The sequence below is a fragment of the Salvia hispanica genome, chromosome 1, assembly GCF_023119035.1.
Source record: "Salvia hispanica cultivar TCC Black 2014 chromosome 1, UniMelb_Shisp_WGS_1.0, whole genome shotgun sequence".
Classification (NCBI taxonomy): domain Eukaryota; kingdom Viridiplantae; phylum Streptophyta; class Magnoliopsida; order Lamiales; family Lamiaceae; genus Salvia; species Salvia hispanica.
In genome coordinates, this window is record NC_062965.1 from 30359242 (window position 1) to 30383178 (window position 23937).

The window sequence follows — 23937 nt, forward strand, 5'->3', positions numbered from 1 at the left end:
CTATCATTTTATCCCATGAAACTATCATTTTATCTTCTGAAACTATCATTTTATCAAGGGCAATTATCATTTTATCAACTATCATTTTATAATCTGAAACTATCATTTTATCCCATGAAACTATCATTTTATCTTCTGAAACTATCATTTTATCAAGGGCAATTATCATTTTATCTTCTGAAACTATCATTTTCTAAATTTCAATGAGTTCAAAAAAGCAGAGAGGGCATAACTTGTCACTTAAGTATAACAAAACACTATTCACAAAGTATCATTTTATCATTTTCAGAAACTATCATTTTATGCACCCAAAGTATCATTTTATCAAGCAAAAGCACAATTTCTACATTTAAACAGATCATCCAAACACATAGCAACACACACACACAGCAAAACACACATAAACAAAGCAAAACACACACACAAACACAGAAAAACACACGCCAGCAGCACACACAGCAAAATGTAAATCTAAATATATAGATTGTTCTCAATATTGTTATGCATGAATGATATTGTATAAATATAAGAAATATCTACACTAAAAAACTACGGAATCTAAAAAAATCGAGAAAATCTCCAGCAAAATGATAAATCGAGCAAAATCAAAAGTGAAATAAGTAATAAACTTCATCCAACCTTTCTTCGATGATGCTTGATCGTTTTCCTTCGACATTTTCCAGAATCGGCAAAATGATAAATCGATCAAAATCAAAAGTGAAATAAGTAATAAACTTCATCCAACCTTTCTTCGATGAAAAAACTATGATTTCCTTCGACATATTCCAGAATTGTGATGATTTTTCCTTCGATTCGTAGGGTTTCAAATGCGATTCAGAGTGTTTGAGTGTTACCTTCGATTCGTAGGGTTTGAAATTCGATTCAGAGTGTTTGAGTCCGAGATGAATTCAGATCGTTTTCTTTTTTCCCACCAATTTTAAAATTGAAATGACAATTTTGCCCTTAATATATTCGAAAATGATAGTTTTATTTGATAAAATGATAGTTTTGTTAGATTAAATCTAGACCACATATTTTAAAAATGTGTGGTGGAGATTTAGTTATAGGGTTATCACACAAATTGGGGTTATCATTATAATGCACTATATATATATATATATATATATATATATATATATATATATATATATATACTCCCTCCGTCCACCAAAAATACATCACTTTGTGTATAACACGGGTTTTAATGTAGAATTGGTAAAGTAAGAGAGAGGAGGAGAAAAAAGTAGGTAAAGTAAGAGAGATAGAGAGAAAAAGTGAATAAAGTATGAGAGATGGAAGAAAAAATGGGAAATTTATGAGAGATAAACTTTCCATTTTTAGAAAGTGATCTATTTTTTGTGGACGTCCCAAAATGATAAAAGTGATTTATTTTTTGTGGACGTCCCAAAATGATAAAAGTGATTTATTTTTTATGGACGGAGGGAGTATAATATATATATGAAAAAAAAAGAAGTGTAGTTGCGTAGCTTTTATATATGCTACGGAATTGGGATTATTACGCTTCAACATATCAACCTATTTTCCATAAGTAACCCAGTAATCAATTTCCTAGAAGAAAAAAAAATGTTAAGGTACATGAAGGGTTTGGGTTTGGCTCAAGTAAAAATATCTTTTACTCTCACTTTGGAGCTTGTATTATACAAAGAGTCGAGTTTTGATAGATTAGGTATCTAGTTTTGCACGTGGATTTTGTTGTTTTCCCCTCATTTCACTTCGTCTTTTACGTTTATGCATTTGCTTGTTGGCTGTTAGATTGATGGTTTTTCTTGCTACTTTGTTTGTTGGGTGGCTATGCTGTATTTTTTTGGGTCAAATTGGGTGGCTACGTTTATGCATTTGCTTGTTGGCTGTCAGATTGATGGTTTTTCTTGCTACTTTGTTTGTTGGCTGTTAGATTGATGGTCAAATTGCTCGCCTTGTTTGGATCAAGCCTTTTTTATACAAAAAAATTATACTCCATCCGTCCCACAATATGAGTCACATTTGGTGCGGGCACGGATTTTAAAAAATGTAAAAAATAGTGGATTGAAAAAGTTAATGGAATATGAGGTCCACTTTTTTATATTAGTTTTAGTTTTATAATAGAATGTGAGTGAAGTGAAGTAGTGGAATGTGTGACCTACTTACCATTTATGGTAAAAATGAAATGTGACTCTTATTGTAGAACGGAGGTAATAATCCTTAATAAAATGAAAAGCAATTTAAGATGAATTCTTGGTGCCCAACTTATACAGTTGAATGTTTTGCAAAATTGATGGTTATGATGTCTACAGTGCTTTAATAGATCATGAATTTGAAAAATCTGATGATCTTGCTTTTGATAATGGTTTCCTACATATAATTCAAGAATGACTTACCCCAAGGATACAAAGGTATGTAGAATCCTAAAGGACTTAATATACATAATTATCTATAAAATAAAAAGCTATTCCAATGTTTAACATAAGATAAACCAGGCATGGAGAAACAAGAATCACTTGCAAGGTTGAGGCAATCTACCCAAGCTTCCTTAGGATCAACTCGAGTTGTTTCATTATTCAGACGAGAGCCACGGGTTAGGAGCGATGTAAGTGTACCCATGGAAATGCTCCCCGGCTGTTGGAGTAGGCGCCGGGGAGTCATCCAGAGGCATCGCAGTCCAACATTTGTCGAAGTTCTCTGTGCAATCTTGGCCACTCACGTCTGGCTTGAACTTTGGCACGAGTTCTCTCTCCTCTATCTTCTTCCAGTTGATGGTACGAAACCATTTGTGAGATTTGATCTCTTCCGCGCCCCTAGGCCCACTGCCTAATCTATTCACCGCATCCTTTTGGAGCAGCTATCGACACAAATCAGATTAGCATGCATCTCAAGAAAAGATCGTAGGGTAAGAAGAAAAAAGAGCATGTTTCTTACTCCTTTAAGTAAAGAGTGAGCTTCGCTTGTCAAGCGTGGTGGAAGCTTCAATTTTTCTTTTATGATCTTCTCCTGCAGCTTCTTCCTGTTAGCATGCACGAACGGCGGCTGAAACATTCAACACACACTAAACACTTCAATCAAATGAGAAAATTGGGTACTAAAAGCCTTTTGATTTTCTATTAGTTGCCTAGCTAAATTAAGTTGTTCTTTGTTTCAAGATATTACCTTCCCGGTTAGCATTTCATACAAAAGGATGCCAACGCTCCACCAATCAGCATTCTTGTTATGCCCATTTGATTGCAAGATCTCAGGAGCCATATATTCGGTTGTCCCACATAGCGAGTTTGATCTGCTCGATTCACTAATCTCCTTAGACAGTCCAAAATCAGTGAGCATGATCTGCAACAGTTAAAGTAACACAAATTACTCAACAGCACTCGCGTTGTTACAAGTCATGTATGCTCCTGCAAATCTATCAGGCTATATTATGGACTTACATGCCCATCAGCATCCATGAGAATGTTTTCAGGTTTTAGATCTCGATGCACAATCCCGTTCTCGTGAAGATGTGAGACTGCAGATACAATCTCAGCAGTATATACCCTTGCCTGGTCCTCACTACCCAAGAAATAGCCAAAAAACAGGAATTAAGAATATGAGATGAAGATCTTTTTCCTTGTTAACACAAAGAACAAAGATAGTACCTGAAGATCCCTTGCCTGTAGAGATGATAAAATAGATGGCCTCCATTTATAAAATCGAGTATCAAATACAGCTTAGACTTGGTCTGTGAATCACAAAAAGGTAACAATGTAACGCGACCAAAAGATATAAGACAGACTTTATTATGTTGTGTCAAAGGCAATTCTCCACTTTTCGACTCCATACACATTTTAGGCAACTCTGCCTTTTTTTCTCTACCCGTCTTTCCTCCACAAGGTTTTACTTAAGAAATGATCGACTTTTTCTTGCCAAAAGAATCAGTCCCATAAATACTAGTTGAACTCTACTCAATAAAAGGCAAGAATTAACTATTGAGCAAGCAACTAGTGTTTCTTAGGTCAGATAACAGCAAAAACTGACTTCTTTTTCAACAAAGAAAAGGGCCAACTTAGCTAAGTGAATACGAAATCAACACGCAGTGAGTTGCAACATAATAGACGTCTCTATTGAAATCGTAAGCACTAGATTTCACAATGTAAAACATTCCCCCCCACAGCATGAAACTTGATCTTTGTGGACAATAGGTTGTAAAATGCCACAAGCATAAATAGTAATTATTCAATTCTCTAGACAATTTGTCAGTATGCAAAAGAAACTACCAAAATCATCCTAAAGGGTTAATTAGGATCATCTATGCTTGATAAACCATCATCCATGATTCCTTCATACAGAGACGTCGCCGAGGGTAAAATGTTCAAGCTTGTTGACAAACCTACACCACAAGTGCAAACGTCCTAGTTGCTTAGCAACCATCTCAACTTTCCTAAACATCATGTATAATTGTATATGCATCTAAGTAATCAAGAAATAAATCATTTTAACCCTCAAAAGGCAACAGAATTTTGCAAATGAATACTCAGATCTAAGGATGAGAAAGAGAAGAAGAAGACCTGAAACGAATAGCGCAGCTGCACAATGAAAGGGTGCACAACTTTGGTGAGAATATCCCTCTCAGCCCTCATATAATCAACATGGTTGTTCTTGATGATCGTATCCTTCTTCATCACTTTCATCGCGTAAATCCCATCTCCACCTCCACCGCCACTTTTCTTCTTCATCCTAACCTGAAAAACCTTCCCAAACGCGCCCTTCCCAATCACCCTCATAATCTCAAAATCCCCCGGCCCCAATTTCTCCGCTGCCTCAGCCCCAGCCTCCTCCTCCACCCTCAAATCATCGCCGCCTGTGTCGTCGGAGGAAGAATCGTCTCGGTCGAAGGTGGGGATTGATTTGGAGAGGGTGAAGCGGGGGGAGGGGCCCACGAATGAGTGGGAGCGGTGGTGTATTACTTGTGGGTCCCCCAGGAAGAGCGGGGAGGCGGAGGAAGGAGAGGGGCCGAAGGTGTCGGAGAATTCGAAATTTAATGAGGGATCCTCGTCGGCGGCGGAAGGGATATGGAGCTGCGTCAGCTTTGAAGCTAACAGCGAGTGCACAGCCTTTTTGTTGCTGGTGTTCATGGTGTGTTGGGAATTCGAGTTGTTGATGCACTCGATCTGTTTGTATATATGTGTGAATTAATTTCTCGAGCTTGATTGATTGATCCGAAGAAGCCAGCCAAGAGGGGCAGCCTGAGATCTCACAAAGATTACATTTTTTTACGAGGGAAAGAGAGAGATTTGCAGAAGCAAGCTCGCAAATGCTTGTTGAGGGAATTTAGGACAAGTGGTTTATGAATATTTACCTATTTTATTAGCACTTGTTAATTAGGCATCAATCATTTACGAATTGGGATATCTAAAATTCTAAAATATTAAACCATTATTGCCAAAGAAAGAAGAGGAAAAGTGTCATCGTTGCATTCAAATAGAAAAATTATAAGAAAGAGAAAAATTTAAGAGAAATAGTGTCATTTTCAGCAGACCGTTAATTCAGGTAAATCTGTTAGTTAACCATCATCACGCAGTTCACAGTCATCTAGAGGGAGAACGAAGAGAGACAATAGAGAGAAGAAAAGTGAGTGAGAGATCAAGATATGGGATTCTGGGGTGTTCCTGCATCCAAAAATGGCTCTTGATTCTTCCTCTTTGAAACTTTTCCATCTTTTTCCATGTTGCACATTTTTGTTCTTCCTCGGATTTCTTGAAATCAACATTTCTGCGGGAGCATTCAGCATCTATTATGGATTAAATAATTATAATTGGACTACAATTATATAATTCATGAGCTCAACAATCATAGAGCACAAGTGACTTTACAATTACTCCTTGACTATTCATTTACTTATTCTTTGTTTTTATGTTTCATTGTGAAGAACGTAAAAGAAATAGAAGAATAAGGAGAAGCCAGAGAAGTAGAATACGCAAAGTTTTACATAAGATTTTCTAGCTTTCATCTTTGGAGCAATTCAATCGGGAATAGTTCCTGCATCGGATTGAAATACACGTGAACTTCGATAGTGATAGATTCAACCTGCAGGATTCGATCAATCGTAGAAATAAACTACACAACAAGTAAGATTTAATTCTGCTCCGTTTTACATACTCAACATATAATTTGATTAGAAATCTAGATCTTTTATTCATGTACGATGCACTCATTAGATAAATACATGAATTACTAACAATATCTAGATCGAGATCGAGGAGAGAACCATTTCTATTTGGTGTGAAGTTTTTTTATGATGTTGCAGTGAAGAAACACTAGGACTTTTTTTAGTTCCACATATAAGTGTTCATCATTAGCAAATTTCAGTTTGCATAGCTTCATTTTGTTTATTAAGACTTCATTGTTGAGTAGTGAAGGTCTAAATAAGTGGTTGCCTAGCTAATTTTAGTTTTAGTAGTCTCGTTTCTTAATATGAAATTAGTAGTAGCGGCCATCTTAATTTGATTCTGATTTTCTAACAATTTAGAAGGCGCGTACAAAATACCTATTTATTATTGGGATAATTTTACTTACCCATATTACTTGACAGAAAATGTTAGGTCTTAATTTTCAATTTTCACAATTATTTTACAGATAGATATGGACCACTATTTCCTGAAATTACCGATATGCCCCTCATTTACTGATATACCCAACTCCCAAATCCCCACACAAAAGTAGCATAAGAACTAGATAATGTCTGCTGTCTCTGCAACTGGCGTCCCGATTTCATTGCCCAAACACACATATCATCCTCAAATTCACACCTTAATCTCACCAAAATGCTATCATTTCTTATCCCATAACTCAATCCTCAAACCTGTAAGAAGGAAAACACCAACTCCAGTATGCAGAGCTCATTGTTCCTCAAGAATCTCAGACTATCTCTCTAGCCACAGCCTCTTCTCCTCATCCACCGCCTACTCCGGCAACCCTTTAGCCATAGCTTCCAAGATTGTGCACTCGGCCCCAGCCGGGAGTCTCATTCTGATCGATTTGGACCCTGCCACGGCCAAACTGGCAATAGCGTTTCTTGGGCCATTCTTGTCTGCATTTGGATTTCTGTTCATTGCAAGGATCGTGATGTCGTGGTACCCGAAGCTTCCCGTTGACGAGTTCCCATACATCCTCGCGTACGCGCCTACAGAGCCCTTGCTGGTGCAGACAAGGAAGATCATACCACCCCTGGCTGGAGTTGATGTCACCCCTGTTGTCTGGTTTGGATTGCTCAGTTTTCTCAATGAAATCTTGGTGGGCCCACAGGGCCTCCTTGTTCTTCTATCTCAGCAGCAGGTTTAGGATTTTTGGATATTGAATGAATTCATGTGTGTTTATGTAATCTTAGATTTATGATGATGTGCAAAAAGAGTAAAGAAAGCATTTTTGTATTTTGCATAATGATTCAACTGCCAAATTCTAACAGCTATATTGTTACAAAATGAACATTTTGGAGCTATGAATTGGAATTTCACTTACACATGATGCATGACAAAGCTACTGAATAAATCTATACTTACTAAAATAGAAACTCAATAATAAATACACCAACGCCGTCACCTAATTGAAGTGCTGGAAATCCTCTGCTTCCTATGAACTTGAGTGCTTTGGGAAGTGGAAGAAAGTTATGGCGGGAAGTGCTCAACATCCCTTGCGTATCTTATTCCACGAAGAAGACTCTTGGCAGTTTCCTTCTCCTGCATCAATGGCATGGGTGAGAATCATCAACATTTGAAATAAAGTTGACTGCATTATGTGTTTTTCTAATGATATGGTTGAATCTAAGAGGACTTACCGGGCCAGTGTAGTCAAGAAGACGCGTACAATAAACCTCGGCTTCATCAAATTTCTTCTGAGTTTTGCAGTGTTGGGCAAGGAACATCAGTGCTTCAACCATGTTCGGCCCTTCCCTCTCTTCATCTTCCATCCTCTCCAAATCCTTCTTGTAATAAAATGCAGCCTCTTCATTTCTACCGAGTTCAGAGTGAAGCTTCGCCAGCTGATGTAGGGCGATGGCTTCCCTGTCATTACAATTTGCTGCACGTTCATAGCATTTGATGGCCTCCTCGAGCATATGAAGTTGTTCGGTTTCATAGCACTGAGCCATAGCTATCCACAACCGAGAGTCATTTGGCTGCAAGAACACTGACTTCTTGAAGTAATGGAGAGCATAATAGGGCATTCCCATCATCTCATATGCTTGCCCCAATCCATACCACGCTCGATAATCACATGAATTTATATCTACTGCACGACGGTAGGCATCAACTGCAGCAGAAGTGTTCTTCATCTCAACGTACTCGTGACCCATAAGGGTCCATGCTGACAAATAGTTCTTGTTCAATTTAAGTGCCCTTCGGAAGTACATCACAGACTTCTCATGCTGCCCTTTCAAACTGTAATAGTTACCAATGATGCAGCAAGACTCCGGCCTGTATTTATCTGTAAGAAACACCCTGTGAGCCAGATAACTTAGGGCAGAAAAACATTCTTTCGCATATAGCACATTGGAATACATGTCCATGTCCTCGATCCTATAAGGATCGTTTCTTAAAAGTTCTTCGAATATAACTTCCACCTGTTCGAACTCCCTGAGATTATACTGAGCCTTGGCTATTTGGGCTTGGATGTAATTGCTGAAAATAAAAGTTCCTTGTAAATATTCGTATTTGGCCAGGGCCTCGTTGTGCATCCGGAGTTCCTGGTAAGAACTAGCAAGGAAAAAATCCTTCATCCAATGATTATTGAGATTAAGACTGTTCAATGCCTCAATTGTGGTGCATAACGTCTGCAGCTCAGACCAAGCACTCCAGTTCCAGGGATAGCTATTGACAGATTCCACAAACACGGACCTCGCCAGATTCTCACTTCCTTTTTCCTTAAGGACAAGGCCATATACATAAAGACCAAAAGCGTCGATTGTTCCGTTTTTATGAAGGGTTGACAATTCTCTCTGTAGTGAAAGCAGTTCGCTGTTCACAGCATCACTCTTTCCAAGAGGACCCTCGAGCTCTATCATCTCTTCTTCTCTTCGCTTTTCTCCGGCCTTCAAGATTACATAGGTTAGAGAATTTAAACAGACTTAACAAATACTATAAAAATGCTGATTTGTCACATAATGCTGCCATAGGCTTACCAGAATGCACATGAGATACTTAGGTAATCATAGCCGTATTTTAACAGTGCAAATACATTGATTACCAAGTTGCAAAGCAGGAAAACCGATCTCAGAACCAAGACTTGTATTATGAAAGCTCGAAATATAATCTGTTCTGCCATGTATTTACAGCATAAGTAGATGCAACAAGCATATAAATTTATAAAAAGACCTAATGTTTGTAAATACTTCCTTCCATCTTAAACCAATGTAGTTTTTCATAATTAATTTCAAAGCTGACCCGTTTTCAAAATATTAGAGAATGGATGGGCATTCGGGAAGATAGTAGAGTTCCAAAAATTACGTTTGGCTAATTGTTGCCTATAAATAAAAAGCTCTTGATGTGCCCATTCACAAAAATAGAGCATGCGTAAAGAGGAGAAGAAGACAGATATGCACATGTAGAGTAGATTTAGAACCCTTCAGTAACTAACAGTATGGGCTACCACTGTACAGTAGCACATACTCACTTCATCTAGCCTATAGAATATTTTGGTCACCACTTGCAATAATCAGTGTCTAAACTTAATCTCAGAAGTTTTAAATTCACCATGCACACTGAAGAGTAGACAAAATAATTGTTCCAAATAAAGAACAAATAGCTAGGACGAACCAATGAGTTTTGCAATTAACAATCTCAGGGCAGCTCTATGTGCCAGTTACAGCATTAGGTGATCATTTAATATCTATCATCCTCTTACGACAATTTTACACCATGATATGAATCAAATGAGATCATACCGGAGCACCAACACTCAGTCATATCCAAGTACAATAAAGTTAGTCAGATAGATGGGGTACATCCAGGTCACATGGAGGCATATAATATACAGAGGCAATTTGAAAGTCACTAGACTCAGTACAATACAAGTTCTTGAAATAAATAAATTTCGAAACAGACTTGGTGCTTATATCTAAACTAACAATATAAGTTTTAGATTATAGCTCTCAGCAGATCATCCTACTATCAAGTTTGGTGTCACCGAGTCATAGGTCTTGGATAATTAACAGATCTCCATCTGATTAAAAGTTAATCAGTACAATATTATATTGTCCACGTGTCACTTCAGATACACTCATACACCACAATATCTCACAAGGCACAAAAAGCATGCCTATCATATCCATAAAAATTAGTAAGGTCAGGAGTAGTGATTCAGTTAGGGTGTTAAACATATATCCCCTCCGTCCCTAAAGAATATGCACTTTGGGTTCGGCACGGGTTTTAATGCAAAAATTGGTAAAGTAAGAGAGAGGTAGAAAGAAAAAGTAACTAAAGTATTGTTAATGAGAATGGGTCCCACCTCATAACTCATTAGGTAGAAAAGTGTTTCCAAAATTAGAAAGTGTATATTCTTGTGGGATTGGATTAAAAAGGAAAGAGTGCATATTCTTGTGGGACGGAGGGAGTATGGTCCTATTATCAGCAACATAAGCATATACTCCACATGAAAATGTCACTTTATAGAGCTTTGGTCTGAAAATATGTTTCGATATCAATGTGCATAATCCAAACTTTATTACAAAAAGAGGCAAGATATTTTGTAAGTTAGAACTGTTCTCCTCTCCTCACATCCAAATTACATGGTCAGTTACAGATTTTGTCCCGTAACACAATAAAATGCATCAGATAATCACGAATAGGCAGATGCTTCCACGTATTGCAAGTATACAGAGGCTAGATAATTTATCAAGGAAACTCACAAACTACCATCTTATGCCTCAACTGCTGACTTAGATGTGGCAAATTCCTAATAACATATGGATGGCATCGTAGTCTAGGTTTACTATTGTCCTCACCCTCACATCTAGTGCTTATTAACTCTAAATAAACTACTAGTATTTCAGAACCAATCCATTCTTGATGCAGTACTGTTTTGTGCACAAAAAGAATGCCTATCCATTATCACATCATGTTAACATGTATCGTGCCAAAAAACGTCTGATACGGAGTGGTTTTTTAGTTACAATATACACTCTACAGACCAGCAATTTGAGCTAATCAATAGGAATATTACGATCTACGCAGACAAACAGAGATCACCCGAATAAAACATATCCAGCACCATCCATATAAATCATTACAGGACCAAAAAGCAATTATGAATATAGCAATGCAGCAAATCGAGGAAACCAACCAGATAAAGCGCATAGAAACGCAAGAAGATGGCTTTCTTGGCGGTCTGATCCCTAAGCACATGGGCAGCCCTCCTATACTCCCTGCAGTCAAAATAAGACTTGGCCAGCAAATAAAAATCACTGTCCATCAGATCATAATCGTACTCCTCAGCTGCCACAAGCGACGGCGTCATCACATAAGACACTCCGGCAGAAGGGGTGGCGGAGGACTCCGCGGGGGTGGCCGTGCGGAAGCGGCGGCGGATGCTGGAGCTGCCGCGCTGGAATCTGGTGTGCGACGGCGTGTGCTTCGAGGGGTCTTGCTCTATCCCCATCAACTGCTCCGCTGCCCTTAAGAAGCAAGGAAATCTTGAAAATCAGACCAAAAAATGAAAAAGGTGGGATTTTGAGGTAATGGTAAAGTTTGTGAAGAAGAGTAGAAGATGGGTCTGAGAAGGGGGTGAAATTGGTACCATTTGGCTGCGGAGTGGAGGCCACGCTCGCTGAGGTGGCGCACGGCGGCGCGGAGCTCGGTTCTGCAGGTTTCTTTGGAAGCCATAATTAACAAATTCTCATATGCTTCTCGTCGGTGGGATTCCTGATTTTGGATTTGAACTTGCGGCGGCCGGGGGAGGTGTTCGGCGCCCGCGCACTTTGGTTCAGATTTTTGAAATGCCAACTTCAAATAACCCTACTACCACTACAATAGCCTTCCAAAATAAATGACCCCATTTTCAGCCTTATTTACTCATAATTTTATTTACTATATTTTCAATATCGTTAGCTCTATTTTACCATCATTTCACCATAATTCAAACTTTCAATTTCAGTATTATTTTTATATTTTCTAATTTAATAACCTATTTAAATTTTGAAAATTTAAAATAAATAACTACTACTACATTTTATTTGATTAAATTCGAACAACTTATTAATTGAAGTTGAATACTTACATTAACTAAATACCGAATATTGCATTACTACCAAAATTGCATAATTTAAACATGTAAATTAAATTTCAATTGTTACATTGTCCAAATATCTTCAATTAGATCTTGTTGGAGTTGTTCGTACGTCGGTTCCTCGTGCACGGACGCCCATTGTCATAAATACTCTTAGAAATGAGGCGGTGCACTATGAGACAGGCTTTTACGAGCTACTCTGAGCTAGATCCAACAAATGCTTCGCCCTAGTTAGATGTGGTTTCTCCGCCATCCTCGATTAAACTCTTGATCTTCTAGTGATAAGATACATTTGCCAACTAACTTTGCTAAGTGATGAATTGGTGAGTGCTATATGCATAATAATAATATAGCTAAAGTTCAAATGACCTGGTCCAAGGCCCCTAGCACCCTACATGGCTCCACCACTAATCACAGCAAAAGAAATATTTGGCATCTTTCATCAGCTTATGGTTGAGTTATGCGACATCGGGTATACAAACAAAGAATCTTATTAACACTGTTTTTTCAAGAATATGCATTCGGTCGTAGTGACTAATGTATGACATGGTCTTTCAGTGGATGATTTTCATTCTTTTGGTTAATTATGATAGTTGTATTAACCACACTATTTTAATGCCTTATAATCTTTCTTCCTAGTTAATTCATATTTGTCCAAATGTTAGTTCTCCTAGTACCATATCAATATAGGTTTATGGAGCAAATTCACCTTCGCTTCAACTTGATGCAACAACAATTAGGGCATGTTCGCTTTGTCCGGATCCTGAACTCAAGAAATGAATTATGAATAGACATCGATACTGCTCATTATAGAAATTAAAACTTTTATTTTTGTTTGTTATTCCTGAAATGATTTTTATCCACCTTAGTAAATTGTACTGTGTGCCCAATTGTATGATGATTTGATCCTAAGGCCGTGTTTGGTAGTCTGACGGGTTAGATAAAGTGTAGTGAGTTAATTATACATATTGTACTATTCCCTCATGTCAACTAATATTTATCCACTGTTTGATATGAATTGGGGGACCCAGTTATACAAATAATCAGCTGGTTGGTAGTGAATTGGGGAGTCGTATTTGACCAGCTATTTCCACAAATACCCTTGGTGAAATTTAATTATTGGCTGCAAATCACAGTGGGGGGAATTTACTTTTTGGTGTTAGACAAAATAAAAAATTTGGCGGTTTCTTTTTCCGCCTTGAAAATCAACCAAGGCGGGGATTTTATTTGGTGGGGAAAAATCAAAATTTTGGCACTTTTATGGAGCGCCTATTTAACACTCTTGTCTCATTCGATAATCACTCTAGACTAGCGGTGAACATCCTTGGCCTTTGAAGCATTATAGCAGTAATTTCTTCTCCAATGCTTTGTTGTGATGAACTAACCTTTTTCCTATTTTGTTTGTAAGTTATGGTTTTTCCTAATATCTTTCGGCATATGTCGCTGGTTATATTCAGGGGATTGCAGTAGCGAGCATGGATTTGGGTGGAAGAGTTCATCCTCAAGGTATATTCCCATCATTTAATTATGACTCATGGATTGATTAATATTTCCATAAGCGACATGTAAAGTATACTATGTTTTCCCTCCTGTTTGTCGATTTTGTAGCTGGCAATGGACTCGGCAAGGCTGCTGTGCAAAGGGCTGCTGAACGTCATCGTCGTGTGTGGTCGCGGAGGGAGGAGGAAATTCTGATTTCCACGCTGAAAGATCTTGTTGCACTAGGCTGGAAATCCGATAACGGATTTAGAGCCGGGTACCTTGCAAAGGTAGAAGAGGCTCTCCGACGTGAGTTCCCCACCACTGATTTGAAGGTGAACCCCAACATCACATCCAAAATTAGCACTTGAAAAAAAAACTACTATAGCCTTCAAGGGGTGCTTAACCACAGTGGTGTGGGGTTCAACTTGCGTGGTGATTTCATGGTTGATTGTGATGATCAGTAGTTGGAGCAGATCATATGGATAGGTCTCACTTCACATTGGCTCATTGATATAGTAGACACACAAATTCTAACAGTTGGTCAATTATTACAGGTTGACAGTCACGCCCGTTTCATTAGGAACCGACCTGGGCCATGTGACGCTGTGATCAGAGCCAGAGTCCGGGCTAATACACCTACACCAACTCCTGATAGTGACTACATAAGCTCGTTGGATGAAAATTGGGGAAACCTTGGATCTCCGGCTACAGCTGCATCAGAATCTGTAGGGGAAAGCCCCGAGGGGGTGGACCGTGGTGCCCCAGGAACATCCAAAAAGGCAAAGAGGGCAAAACTTTCCACCCATATTGGTGGAATGGTGGATTTACTGAAGCAGATTCATGATTACTCCAACACACGCCTAGAGATGTTGTCCACGAGGATTGGGTACGAGGTGGATCTGAGCAAGGCGAGAAAGGATGCGTATGAGGTTCTGAGCACCATTGATGGTCTCTCAATGCTGGACATCTTCGACATTGGTGAAGTTCTTGTTGCAAACCCGGCTTGTCATGATTTCTTTATGGGGGATGCCGCCAATTGCTCGTCCTGTCACACCTCAACCCTTATGACGTATGCACTTACTATAAATAAATTTTAAATATTAAATAAATTAACCCACACTTCAAGTACATAAAACGCACATATTATATCATTTCAAAAATCCAACATTTATCAAGTACATATTTCAAAATATTTTAAATCTAGTGGGACCCTCTCACCACTCTATATATACTATACATTTATTTAGATGCAAAAATGATGAGGAGGAGAAGATTGTCAAAATGCGTCATCCGCCGACCCTGATAACATGTGCAATTCCTACGACTCATCTCAACCAAATACTTCACTCATATCTTATTCCTGAAAAATATTAGTGGTTTATATGAGCCACAACTCAGTGTATATAAACCTTACCTTTAATTCCACAGCCCAAACAATCAAACATATTCTTTAACCAATATATACAACAATAATCAACAAATATTAAAATTAGTTCCATATACATATGCATATGCCACTCTGTTCAGTTTATTATTCTGTGATAGTTCAAACATGGTATATGTCCGGGATTTCCAATTTGCCACTATGATTTGACCCGAAGGTCCCACTATGATTTGACCTGTAGGTCCCACTGTGAATTGACCCGTAGGTCCCACTGTGAATTGACCCGTAGGTCCCAATATGATTTGACCCGAAGGTCCCAATATGATTGACCCGAAGGTCCCAATATGTCCACTATGATTTCAGATCCAAGACATGACTATCACAGATTCTCTTTAATCAAATGATTCAATTAATTTCAATACCATATGCAAAACATATCTATTGCATCAATCACATATCCATATCATATTCCACTCAATAATTCCAATTTAATATACTATTTATTGCAGCAAGCATATATCCCCATCATCATAATTAAACATATATCATATCAGTATCACATCGTATAATCCAATTATTCACTTTAATTTAACACATAACAATTAATCAGATAACGTATGTAAAATTAAAAGTGTGATTTATTCACACTTAATGACAACAAGTAATCAAACATCCAAATTTCCTTTCTTATCTGCAACTTTGTATAGCCGGAGAGGTCAGAAACTATTTTCATTCTTTTTTTCTTCCTCAATTTTATTTCCTCTTAACTCCTCTGTTCTCTCCCTCTCCTTTTTGTTTCACTATACAAATATATATGTAAACGAGCTCTCAAAGTTGGTTAAGCCGATAATGGTTACATTTTCTATTTTATATACTATTGATATAATTTGAGATCCTTATAAAGTATTTTAATGTTTGGGTTATCTATTAATAATGACATGTCCTACATGCAATATATAAGAAAATGATTTTACACGTATAATACATATCCCTAAAAATGCCATCACTTTTCTACTTTTAATAATAACTTAGGTGTATACATATATATTTTTCTTCACAAAAATACTCTCAAGCGTACACACTTTATTACACATACATATACTAAGACACATACACATAAATATATTTTAAAATAATAATTTCATGAACACAACATTCGCATTATTTTATATGTATACACTTAAATTAATTAACTATTTAATACTTAAAAGTAATATATATTGAGATAATATTGATTATGCAAATAACACTATATAAAAATGCAATGGTAAATAAAAATATTTTAATATACAAAATGATGCATGTTTTGGGTCATGGATGTCACAATCTTCCCCCCTTTAAGAATTTTGTCCGCAAAATTCATTCCTCTCTATGTTAACGTACTCAAAGAAATTGCTAACCCGTAAATAGATGTGGATAGTTCTTTCTCATATTTTCCTCTGTTTCTCAAGTCGACTCTTCGACTCCATGATTTTGCCAAATAATTTTTACTATTGGGATATCTTTTTTTCGCAATTGTTTCAGCTGGCAGTCCACTATATTGACAGGTTCTTCTATATAACTAAAATTTTCAGAAATCTGTATATCAGAATCTTTCAGATCATGTGAAGGATCAAATCGATGAAGTCGAATCCTACTGACGTAGAAAATATTATGAATTTGTGTCAGCTCTGGAGGTAATGTGAACCTATACGCCAATGGTCCAACTCTTTCAACGATATCTCACGGTTCAATATAATGAGGACTCAACTTACCTTTTTGCTCGAATCGCATGTCTGCTTTCTGAGGTGAAATTCACAAAAAAGACTTTATCAAGACTGAGATAGTAAATCGCGGATCTCTGTCAATATATAAGATACTAGAATACCATATAAGCGTTCCTGCAGATAATGATGTCAAATCTTCAAAGCAAAATAATATCGCTAATAACAAATTTTGAACAGAATAAGAAACTGCATATACTTGCGATTGTTACGACGCATAAGCAATAAACTTTCCATTAACTCAAAAGATAGTCAAATCCATGTTTCAGCGCATCACTATAAATAATACTATAATATCTTGTATCTGCGGAGATAACTGAAAGAGGTGACATATTCAACCTATTGCTTCCACTCATTAAAACTCTTTTGATATGCTTCACTCCATATAAAAGAAGAATTCCGTCATGCTAACTTTATTATCAATTGAATAATAATCGGAAAACATTTCCAGTTGAAAACCAGTTCAATCTTTTGTAGATCCAATTCTATTCCACGACCTGACACCACGTGTCCCAACAATACCACATGTTCTAGCAAAAACTCACATTTACTCAACCTTGCAATAATCTGTTTATCTCGCAGAACTTGTAATACTGACTGCAAGTGATTAACATGCTCATCTGTACTTCATGAATATAATAGTAAGTCAATAGAAATAATCACTAACGGATCCAGGAATAGTTGAGAGAATTTGTTCATCAATACCATAAATAATTGTAGGTGCAATAGTTTATTCGAAAGGCATAACCAAAACTCATAATGGTCGTACTGAGTTTAAAATGGTGTCTCTGCAATATTCTCTTTAGCTATCTTCAACTGATGAGATCTTGATCGAAAATCAGTACTCGAAAACAGTTGCATACCTTGAAATTGATCAAATAAGTCTTCTATTCTCGGTAATAGATATTTATTCTTCACTGTCACTCAATTCGACTTCCAATAGTATATATAATGTCGCAGTGTATCATCTTTCTTCTTCAAAAATAATATTGGTGCTCTCCAAGGTAAAACATTGAGTCATACATATCTCTGACAACTCTTGTAACTGTTTTTTCAACTCTTAAAACTCTAATGAAGATGGTTGATAAGTAGAAATAAAAATAAATGCAGTGCTCAACAGAGAAATATGTCTCCTGATGAGGAAAATCCAGATAAATACGCACTTCCAATAAATCAAAAAGCCGATCTAGATAATATAAGAAAACCTGGAACAATATTACTCGATCCCGTCTCGATGATTATATTACCATTTCTTTAACTTGACAAGCTACCTTGGTTCAATGAAGTGAAAACCAATCTCTACCCATAATAATATCAAATTTGTACATGAACAAGATAATCAATATCCGCTGGCAGTTCTACTGCATTAATTCGCACCACGTAGTCTAGATAAACCGAGATACTGAAATAATGTCAGCTCATAATCAACAAACATAGTTCCTTGATTAAAGACAAAATCTTCTCTGCTTCTTATCACAATACACTTCTTTGCATATATTTAGCATTGAGTTCTCTAGAAAAATAGTCTGAACTGAATACAAGAATACCAGAGGTTGTATCATAGCTTGTGGGACTGTTTCCCACCAAGAGTAAGTATTGCTTCAAAGAAGAGATACTTTATAATCAAAACCTTCTTCTGACATACAACTCATCTGATTGAACACCGGTTCTATCACTTTTAACTGTATTCCAGCCTCAGTCAGATTAGTCCCATAAAATCAACAACTTCTACTTTTCCTAGCTCTTTAAATTTTCTACCTCTTTACCTCATCACTGGTCCATGTACCAAAAATTCCAATATGATGCGGCATGTATATGAGATGTTTCTACAATTAATTGATGATGCAGGGCGGCTGACCCTTCTCTCTTCAGTGACACATGTTCATGACAACACAAATGCAAATGAAACTTATAACGAAAATGTATCATATGATATCCATAAATGTCATGTCCCAGCGGGATTCTATCCTCGCTCTGATACCACCTAAACTGTCACACCTCAACCCTTATGACGTATGCATTTACTATAAATAAATTTTAAATATTAAATAAATTAACCCACACTTCAAGTACATAAAATGCACATATTATATCATTTCAAAAATCCAACATTTATCAAGTACATATTTCAAAATATTTTAAATCTAGTGGGACCCTCTCACCACTCTATATATACTATACATTTATTTAGATGCAAAAATGATGAGGAGGAGAAGGTTGTCAAAATGCGTCATCCGCCGACCCTGATAACATGTGCAATTCCTACGACTCATCTCAACCAAATACTTCACTCATATCTTATTCCTGAAAAAATATGTGGTTTATATGAGCCACAACTCAGTGTATATAAACCTTACCTTTAATTTCACAGCCCAAACAATCAAACATATTCTTTAACCAATATATACAACAATAATCAACAAATATTAAAATTAGTTCCATATACATATGCATATGCCACTCTGTTCAGTTTATTATTCTGTGATAGTTCAAACATGGTATATGTCCGGGATTTCCAATTTGCCACTATGATTTGACCCGAAGGTCCCACTATGATTTGACCTGTAGGTCCCACTGTGAATTGACCCGTAGGTCCCACTGTGAATTGACCCGTAGGTCCCAATATGATTTGACCCGAAGGTCCCAATATGATTGACCCGAAGGTCCCAATATGTCCACTATGATTTCAGATCCAAGACATGACTATCACAGATTCTCTTTAATCAAATGATTCAATTAATTTCAATACCATATGCAAAACATATCTATTGCATCAATCACATATCCATATCATATTCCACTCAATAATTCCAATTTAATATACTATTTATTGCAGCAAGCATATATCCCCATCATCATAATTAAACATATATCATATCAGTATCACATCGTATAATCCAATTATTCACTTTAATTCACCTGATGACAACAAGTAATCAAACATCCAAATTTCCTTTCTTATCTGCAACTTTGTATAGCCGGAGAGGTCAGAAACTATTTTCATTCTTTTTTTCTTCCTCAATTTTATTTCTTCTTAACTCCTCTGTTCTCTCCCTCTCCTTTTTGTTTCACTATACAAATATATATGTAAACGAGCTCTCAAAGTCGGTTAAGCCGATAATGGTTACATTTTCTATTTTATATACTATTGATATAATTTGAGATCCTTATAAAGTATTTTAATGTTTGGGTTATCTATTAATAATGACATGTCCTACATGCAACATATAAGAAAATGATTTTACACGTATAATACATATCCCTAAAAATGCCATCACTTTTCTACTTTTAATAATAACTTAGGTGTATACATATATATTTTTCTTCAGAAAAATACTCTCAAGCGTACACACTTTATTACACATACATATACTAAGACACGTACACATAAAATATATTTTAAAATAATAATTTCATGAACACAACATTCGCATTATTTTATATGTATACACTTAAATTAATTAACTATTTAATACTTAAAGTAATATATATTGAGATAATATTTATTATGCAAATAACACTATATAAAAATGCAATGGTAAATAAAAATATTTTAATATACAAAATGATGCATGTTTTGGGTCATGGATGTCACACGTCCTGCATATGCACTTCGTGTGCTTGCTGAGAAACGAGCTGGGCAGATGTAGTTGCTTGGGTATTCACTTCACTTGGTTTGATCTAGTATTTTGGATTTTGTCTTAGCATAATATGTATGTAATGGATAGTGCAAGTAATCCTTCTTCTGATGTGGTCTATGGCTTTTGTCTTGTAAATAGTAGTAACTAGGGTGGGACTTGCAGTCATATATCCAGGACCAAGGACCAAGTGGTGAAGTTTCGTAGTACTTAGTGTTTCCTATGTAAGGAAGTAATGGAGTAATGGAGTAATGAAGTTTCCTATGTTTTTGTATGTGATATGTTCTGATGATTTCATCATTTTTTTTTTGTTCACGAAGTGGTAAATAGGTATACATAAGACTTGAAGCAATCAACACACATAATATCTAATAATACCATCATTAATCACACAATCTTTTATACAAAGATGTTGGTTACATCAGTTTTTAACTTAAGGATTTCTTAGCCCATGTGCAGGTAAAAAGAGTGAAACACAAAAGCCTGCACTACAAGGTAACTGATTATGCCTAGAGATCGATAGTACCATCATTAATCACACAATCTTTTATACAAAGATGTTGGTTACATCTGTTCTTAACTTAAGGATTTCTTAGCCCATGTACAGGTAAAAAGAGTGAATGTGAAACACAAAAGCCTGCACTACAATGTAACTGATTATGCCTAGAGATCGATAGTTGATAACCACCATAAACTACAAAAGCATTAATACTACTATATGCGTCGAGAAGTTACTACTTATGGGAGCCATGTCAAACATTTAATTCCTCCACCAGGCACCAGGGCTTGAAGATGCACAAGAGCTTGACAAAGGAGAGCCTTGAAGCTTTGCCTTGGTGACATTGTGCAGAGGTGGTGACCCAAAATGTGTTGTCTTGTTGTTTGTTGATTCCTGGTCAGCAACTTATGTCTGAACATCAAATAGTTTGCGTTTAGATTTTGGCTTCCGCACGACCATGGGTGAAACAACCTCCCTCGACAAGTTGTTCTCTGCATCGTCGTTGTCGGAGATGTGAATGAGTTGTTCAGTTGTGTCCGAGATGATCACAACAGTGTTCTCAGGCTCAGTTTTAACTGTCGCATAGCCGAATAATATCCTCATGTTTCTAAACTCCGACTCCCCCATGTTACGGCTCTAGCCATTTTGTCATTCTACAAAATATATAGATAAACAGTGGACCACTGCAGAATATTATACGAGTAATTACGATACATCAAAAACATCTTCGAAGTATACCATACCTTAAAAATAGACCTCCATATGTCGTCGCTCGCCGTGATGGTGTTCGGGTTTGCATTCCATATCACACCTGAGACATCAATCACATTATTGAACAACCGGAAGCGATTCCCCAAACTTTTCTGATTCCACTCTGTTGCAGGATCTACTGACTCAATGAAATATACTTCTGCATTTTCAAGCACATCTTTTGCAGATAAGTTCTCTGGCTCAAGCTGCATTTCAAATGGATCAGAGTCCATCTGACCTCTGATGAAGTTATAAGTCTGTTTTGTATTTCAATCGGATAGTAAGATGGGGAACGGAGAATTTCCCATCGCATTTTCATCACACCAAATGCTCGTTCGATAACATTCCGTGCTTTCGTGTGCCTCATATTGAATAATTCAGTTGGATTCTGTGGACGAATAGCATTGGGGCCCCATTCTTTGAGATGATACCTCACACCTTTGTACGGTGTGAGAAATCCGTCGCTGTTCGCATACCCATTATCATACAAGTAGTAGCTTCCTAAAAGAGACAATAGTGTGTCAATCAATAGAATAGTGTATGAGTATTAGTATGTAGAAGCAAGAGTAGGCAAGGGGATTCTGATAAGGCTCGTTTCATGCATTGGTTTAGGGTTAAAATTCTGTGCATTTGGGGCGCTAATGTGCGTTTATGAGTTCAGGTGCGTAGTAAATCTGCCGGACCTAGGAGTTGCTGTTACCGGACCTGGCAGATGTAAAAGAGATGGAATTGAAGTAAAAATCAGAAGTCGTCGTTCGGACCTGGGAGAATCAAAAGTTGGCGACAGGAGCAGAATGGAGCGATAGCAGATTATTTTAAAGAGTCTTACTCAAGGGCAAGAGCGTCAAATCACCAGAGGGATACCCTAGGGATCAGAGCCTCACATATATAAGGAGCTCAACTTTGAAGAACAAGGGAGCCACTTCTACACTTTCTTAGCTCAAGCTTTCGTTCCATGCTTTAGTTCCATACTTCAAATTTCTCATTTCGTCTGCTGCGCACTTGGAGATGGAGGATTCTGGCCACCGTGGTTCTCATCATTGTTATTTTGCTGCTGTGTAACACCGCCTTGTGAAGGCGAAGAAACAATCTTTACTTGCTTTCGTTTAGTACTTGTTGGTTTTAAGTTCGCAACTCTAGTTTCTGACTTTGATCCACTGGATTTGAACCTATTTCTCTTTATTATGGAAGTTCATGTTGGTTTTGTTGGATATCGCTGAGTTGATGTTTATTTCTCGCTTTTTAGCTTTCGTTCTTGTTTATTGTTGGATGTTTGGAGCTGAAATCTGTTGGTTTGTTGATGGAGGTTGGGGATTTGCGTATGGAGATGTCTGGATTTGTTGAAACGTGGTGTATTTGAGTTGGAGTTTCGCGTATTTGGTGTTTGCTGTTTACGTTGTGCATGATTATGGCTGTTTACTTTCTGTTTCTACATCCTTTAGGTCCAGTAGCATAGATCTGTTAGTTTAGGCTTTAATTTCTCGTTTTGAGTTTAGATCTAAGGTTTGCTCTGTTTTCATGGCGTTTAATACTCTGTTTTATCTGCTATTCTCGTTTGATTCCCGAAGAAGATGAAGTTGTTGGTAGTTAGAACCAGATCTGCTTTATGTCAACACTTTTCAGCATGTACTTTACTTTTCTCGCATTGTCCCCTAGACCATGTCGTACGATCTGCTTTGTTTTTTTACTTTTCTGCATGCTTTTCCAGACCCTGGTAGTTTAAGGAAATTTGTCTTTACTTTTCGCTTTATGCTTGTCTGTCCAAATTAGGAAAGTCTGTCTAGTTAAGTTTACTCTAGTTGTTTTAGAACTTTAAAATATCTCATTTCTCTAAGTCATGTATATTCCGTACGTTCTCAGTTCTTAGACCTAGTAGGAAGAGTACAGTTTTTCTTATCTCTCAGACCCAATAGTTTTAAGTTCTCGACCCACAAAATTGCGTGGCAGCAGCTAACCCCTTTTCCCAAAACATCCTCAAATGCAGTTTTGTGACACCTTCGTCCTCGTGGGAACGATCCTTTACTTCCCTGTGCTAAGTTGTAGTATAGTGGGTTTAGGTTTTTGAAGGAATAGAGTGCATCCAACGACCCCTTTCTGATAGTTTCATGATCTTCTAGCCTCTGAAGTCTAGTCGAATCCTCTGGACCTATTAGATCGAGTGACATATCACACACAACACAA

General features: G+C 37.1%; 3 protein-coding genes across 4 annotated transcripts; 1 reads left to right on the top strand and 2 right to left on the bottom strand.

Annotated features, from left to right (window-relative positions):
• Positions 1 to 2313: 2313 nt before the first annotated feature.
• LOC125201772 (serine/threonine-protein kinase AtPK1/AtPK6-like) lies at positions 2314 to 5310 on the bottom strand. Its single transcript, XM_048100019.1, has 6 exons — positions 4533 to 5310; positions 3624 to 3706; positions 3417 to 3537; positions 3145 to 3318; positions 2917 to 3024; positions 2314 to 2839 (listed from the first exon to the last, which is right to left on the bottom strand). Exons 1-6 carry the CDS (start codon positions 5097 to 5099, stop codon positions 2555 to 2557), a joined length of 1338 nt encoding a protein of 445 aa, XP_047955976.1. The 5' UTR covers positions 5100 to 5310; the 3' UTR covers positions 2314 to 2554.
• A 1362-nt stretch (positions 5311 to 6672) lies between these two features.
• LOC125201314 (protein COFACTOR ASSEMBLY OF COMPLEX C SUBUNIT B CCB3, chloroplastic) lies at positions 6673 to 7397 on the top strand. The gene has a single exon (XM_048099372.1). The coding sequence runs from the start codon at positions 6703 to 6705 to the stop codon at positions 7303 to 7305; it is 603 nt and encodes a 200-aa protein (XP_047955329.1). The 5' UTR covers positions 6673 to 6702; the 3' UTR covers positions 7306 to 7397.
• Positions 7376 to 11963, bottom strand: LOC125201313 (anaphase-promoting complex subunit 8). 2 transcript variants are annotated; one of them, XM_048099371.1, is made up of 5 exons: positions 11752 to 11963; positions 11444 to 11629; positions 11299 to 11380; positions 7799 to 9049; positions 7376 to 7700 (listed from the first exon to the last, which is right to left on the bottom strand). In XM_048099371.1, the coding sequence occupies exons 1-5, from the start codon at positions 11835 to 11837 to the stop codon at positions 7629 to 7631; spliced, it is 1677 nt and encodes a 558-aa protein (XP_047955328.1). In that variant the 5' UTR covers positions 11838 to 11963; the 3' UTR covers positions 7376 to 7628. The 2 variants fall into 2 exon arrangements, with proteins under 2 accessions (XP_047955328.1, XP_047955327.1); XM_048099370.1 differs by having other exon boundaries at positions 11299 to 11629.
• Positions 11964 to 23937: the final 11974 nt, after the last annotated feature.

What these genes read in the sequence shown, in the direction of transcription:
- LOC125201313 (XM_048099370.1), bottom strand. Translation starts at nt 11,837, where the DNA reads ATGGCTTCCAAAGAAACCTGCAGAACCGAGCTCCGCGCCGCCGTGCGC. An exon ending in GTTTCTATGCGCTTTATCTG is followed by an intron (nt 9,050 to 11,298) that starts GTTGGTTTCCTC and finishes GTAATCTTGAAG; the next exon opens with GCCGGAGAAAAGCGAAGAGA. An exon ending in TTCTTGACTACACTGGCCCG is followed by an intron (nt 7,701 to 7,798) that starts GTAAGTCCTCTT and finishes CCATTGATGCAG; the next exon opens with GAGAAGGAAACTGCCAAGAG.
- LOC125201314 (XM_048099372.1), top strand. Translation starts at nt 6,703, where the DNA reads ATGTCTGCTGTCTCTGCAACTGGCGTCCCGATTTCATTGCCCAAACAC.
- LOC125201772 (XM_048100019.1), bottom strand. Translation starts at nt 5,099, where the DNA reads ATGAACACCAGCAACAAAAAGGCTGTGCACTCGCTGTTAGCTTCAAAG. An exon ending in TCATGGATGCTGATGGGCAT is followed by an intron (nt 3,319 to 3,416) that starts GTAAGTCCATAA and finishes TAACTGTTGCAG; the next exon opens with ATCATGCTCACTGATTTTGG. An exon ending in CTCACTCTTTACTTAAAGGA is followed by an intron (nt 2,840 to 2,916) that starts GTAAGAAACATG and finishes TTGTGTCGATAG; the next exon opens with CTGCTCCAAAAGGATGCGGT.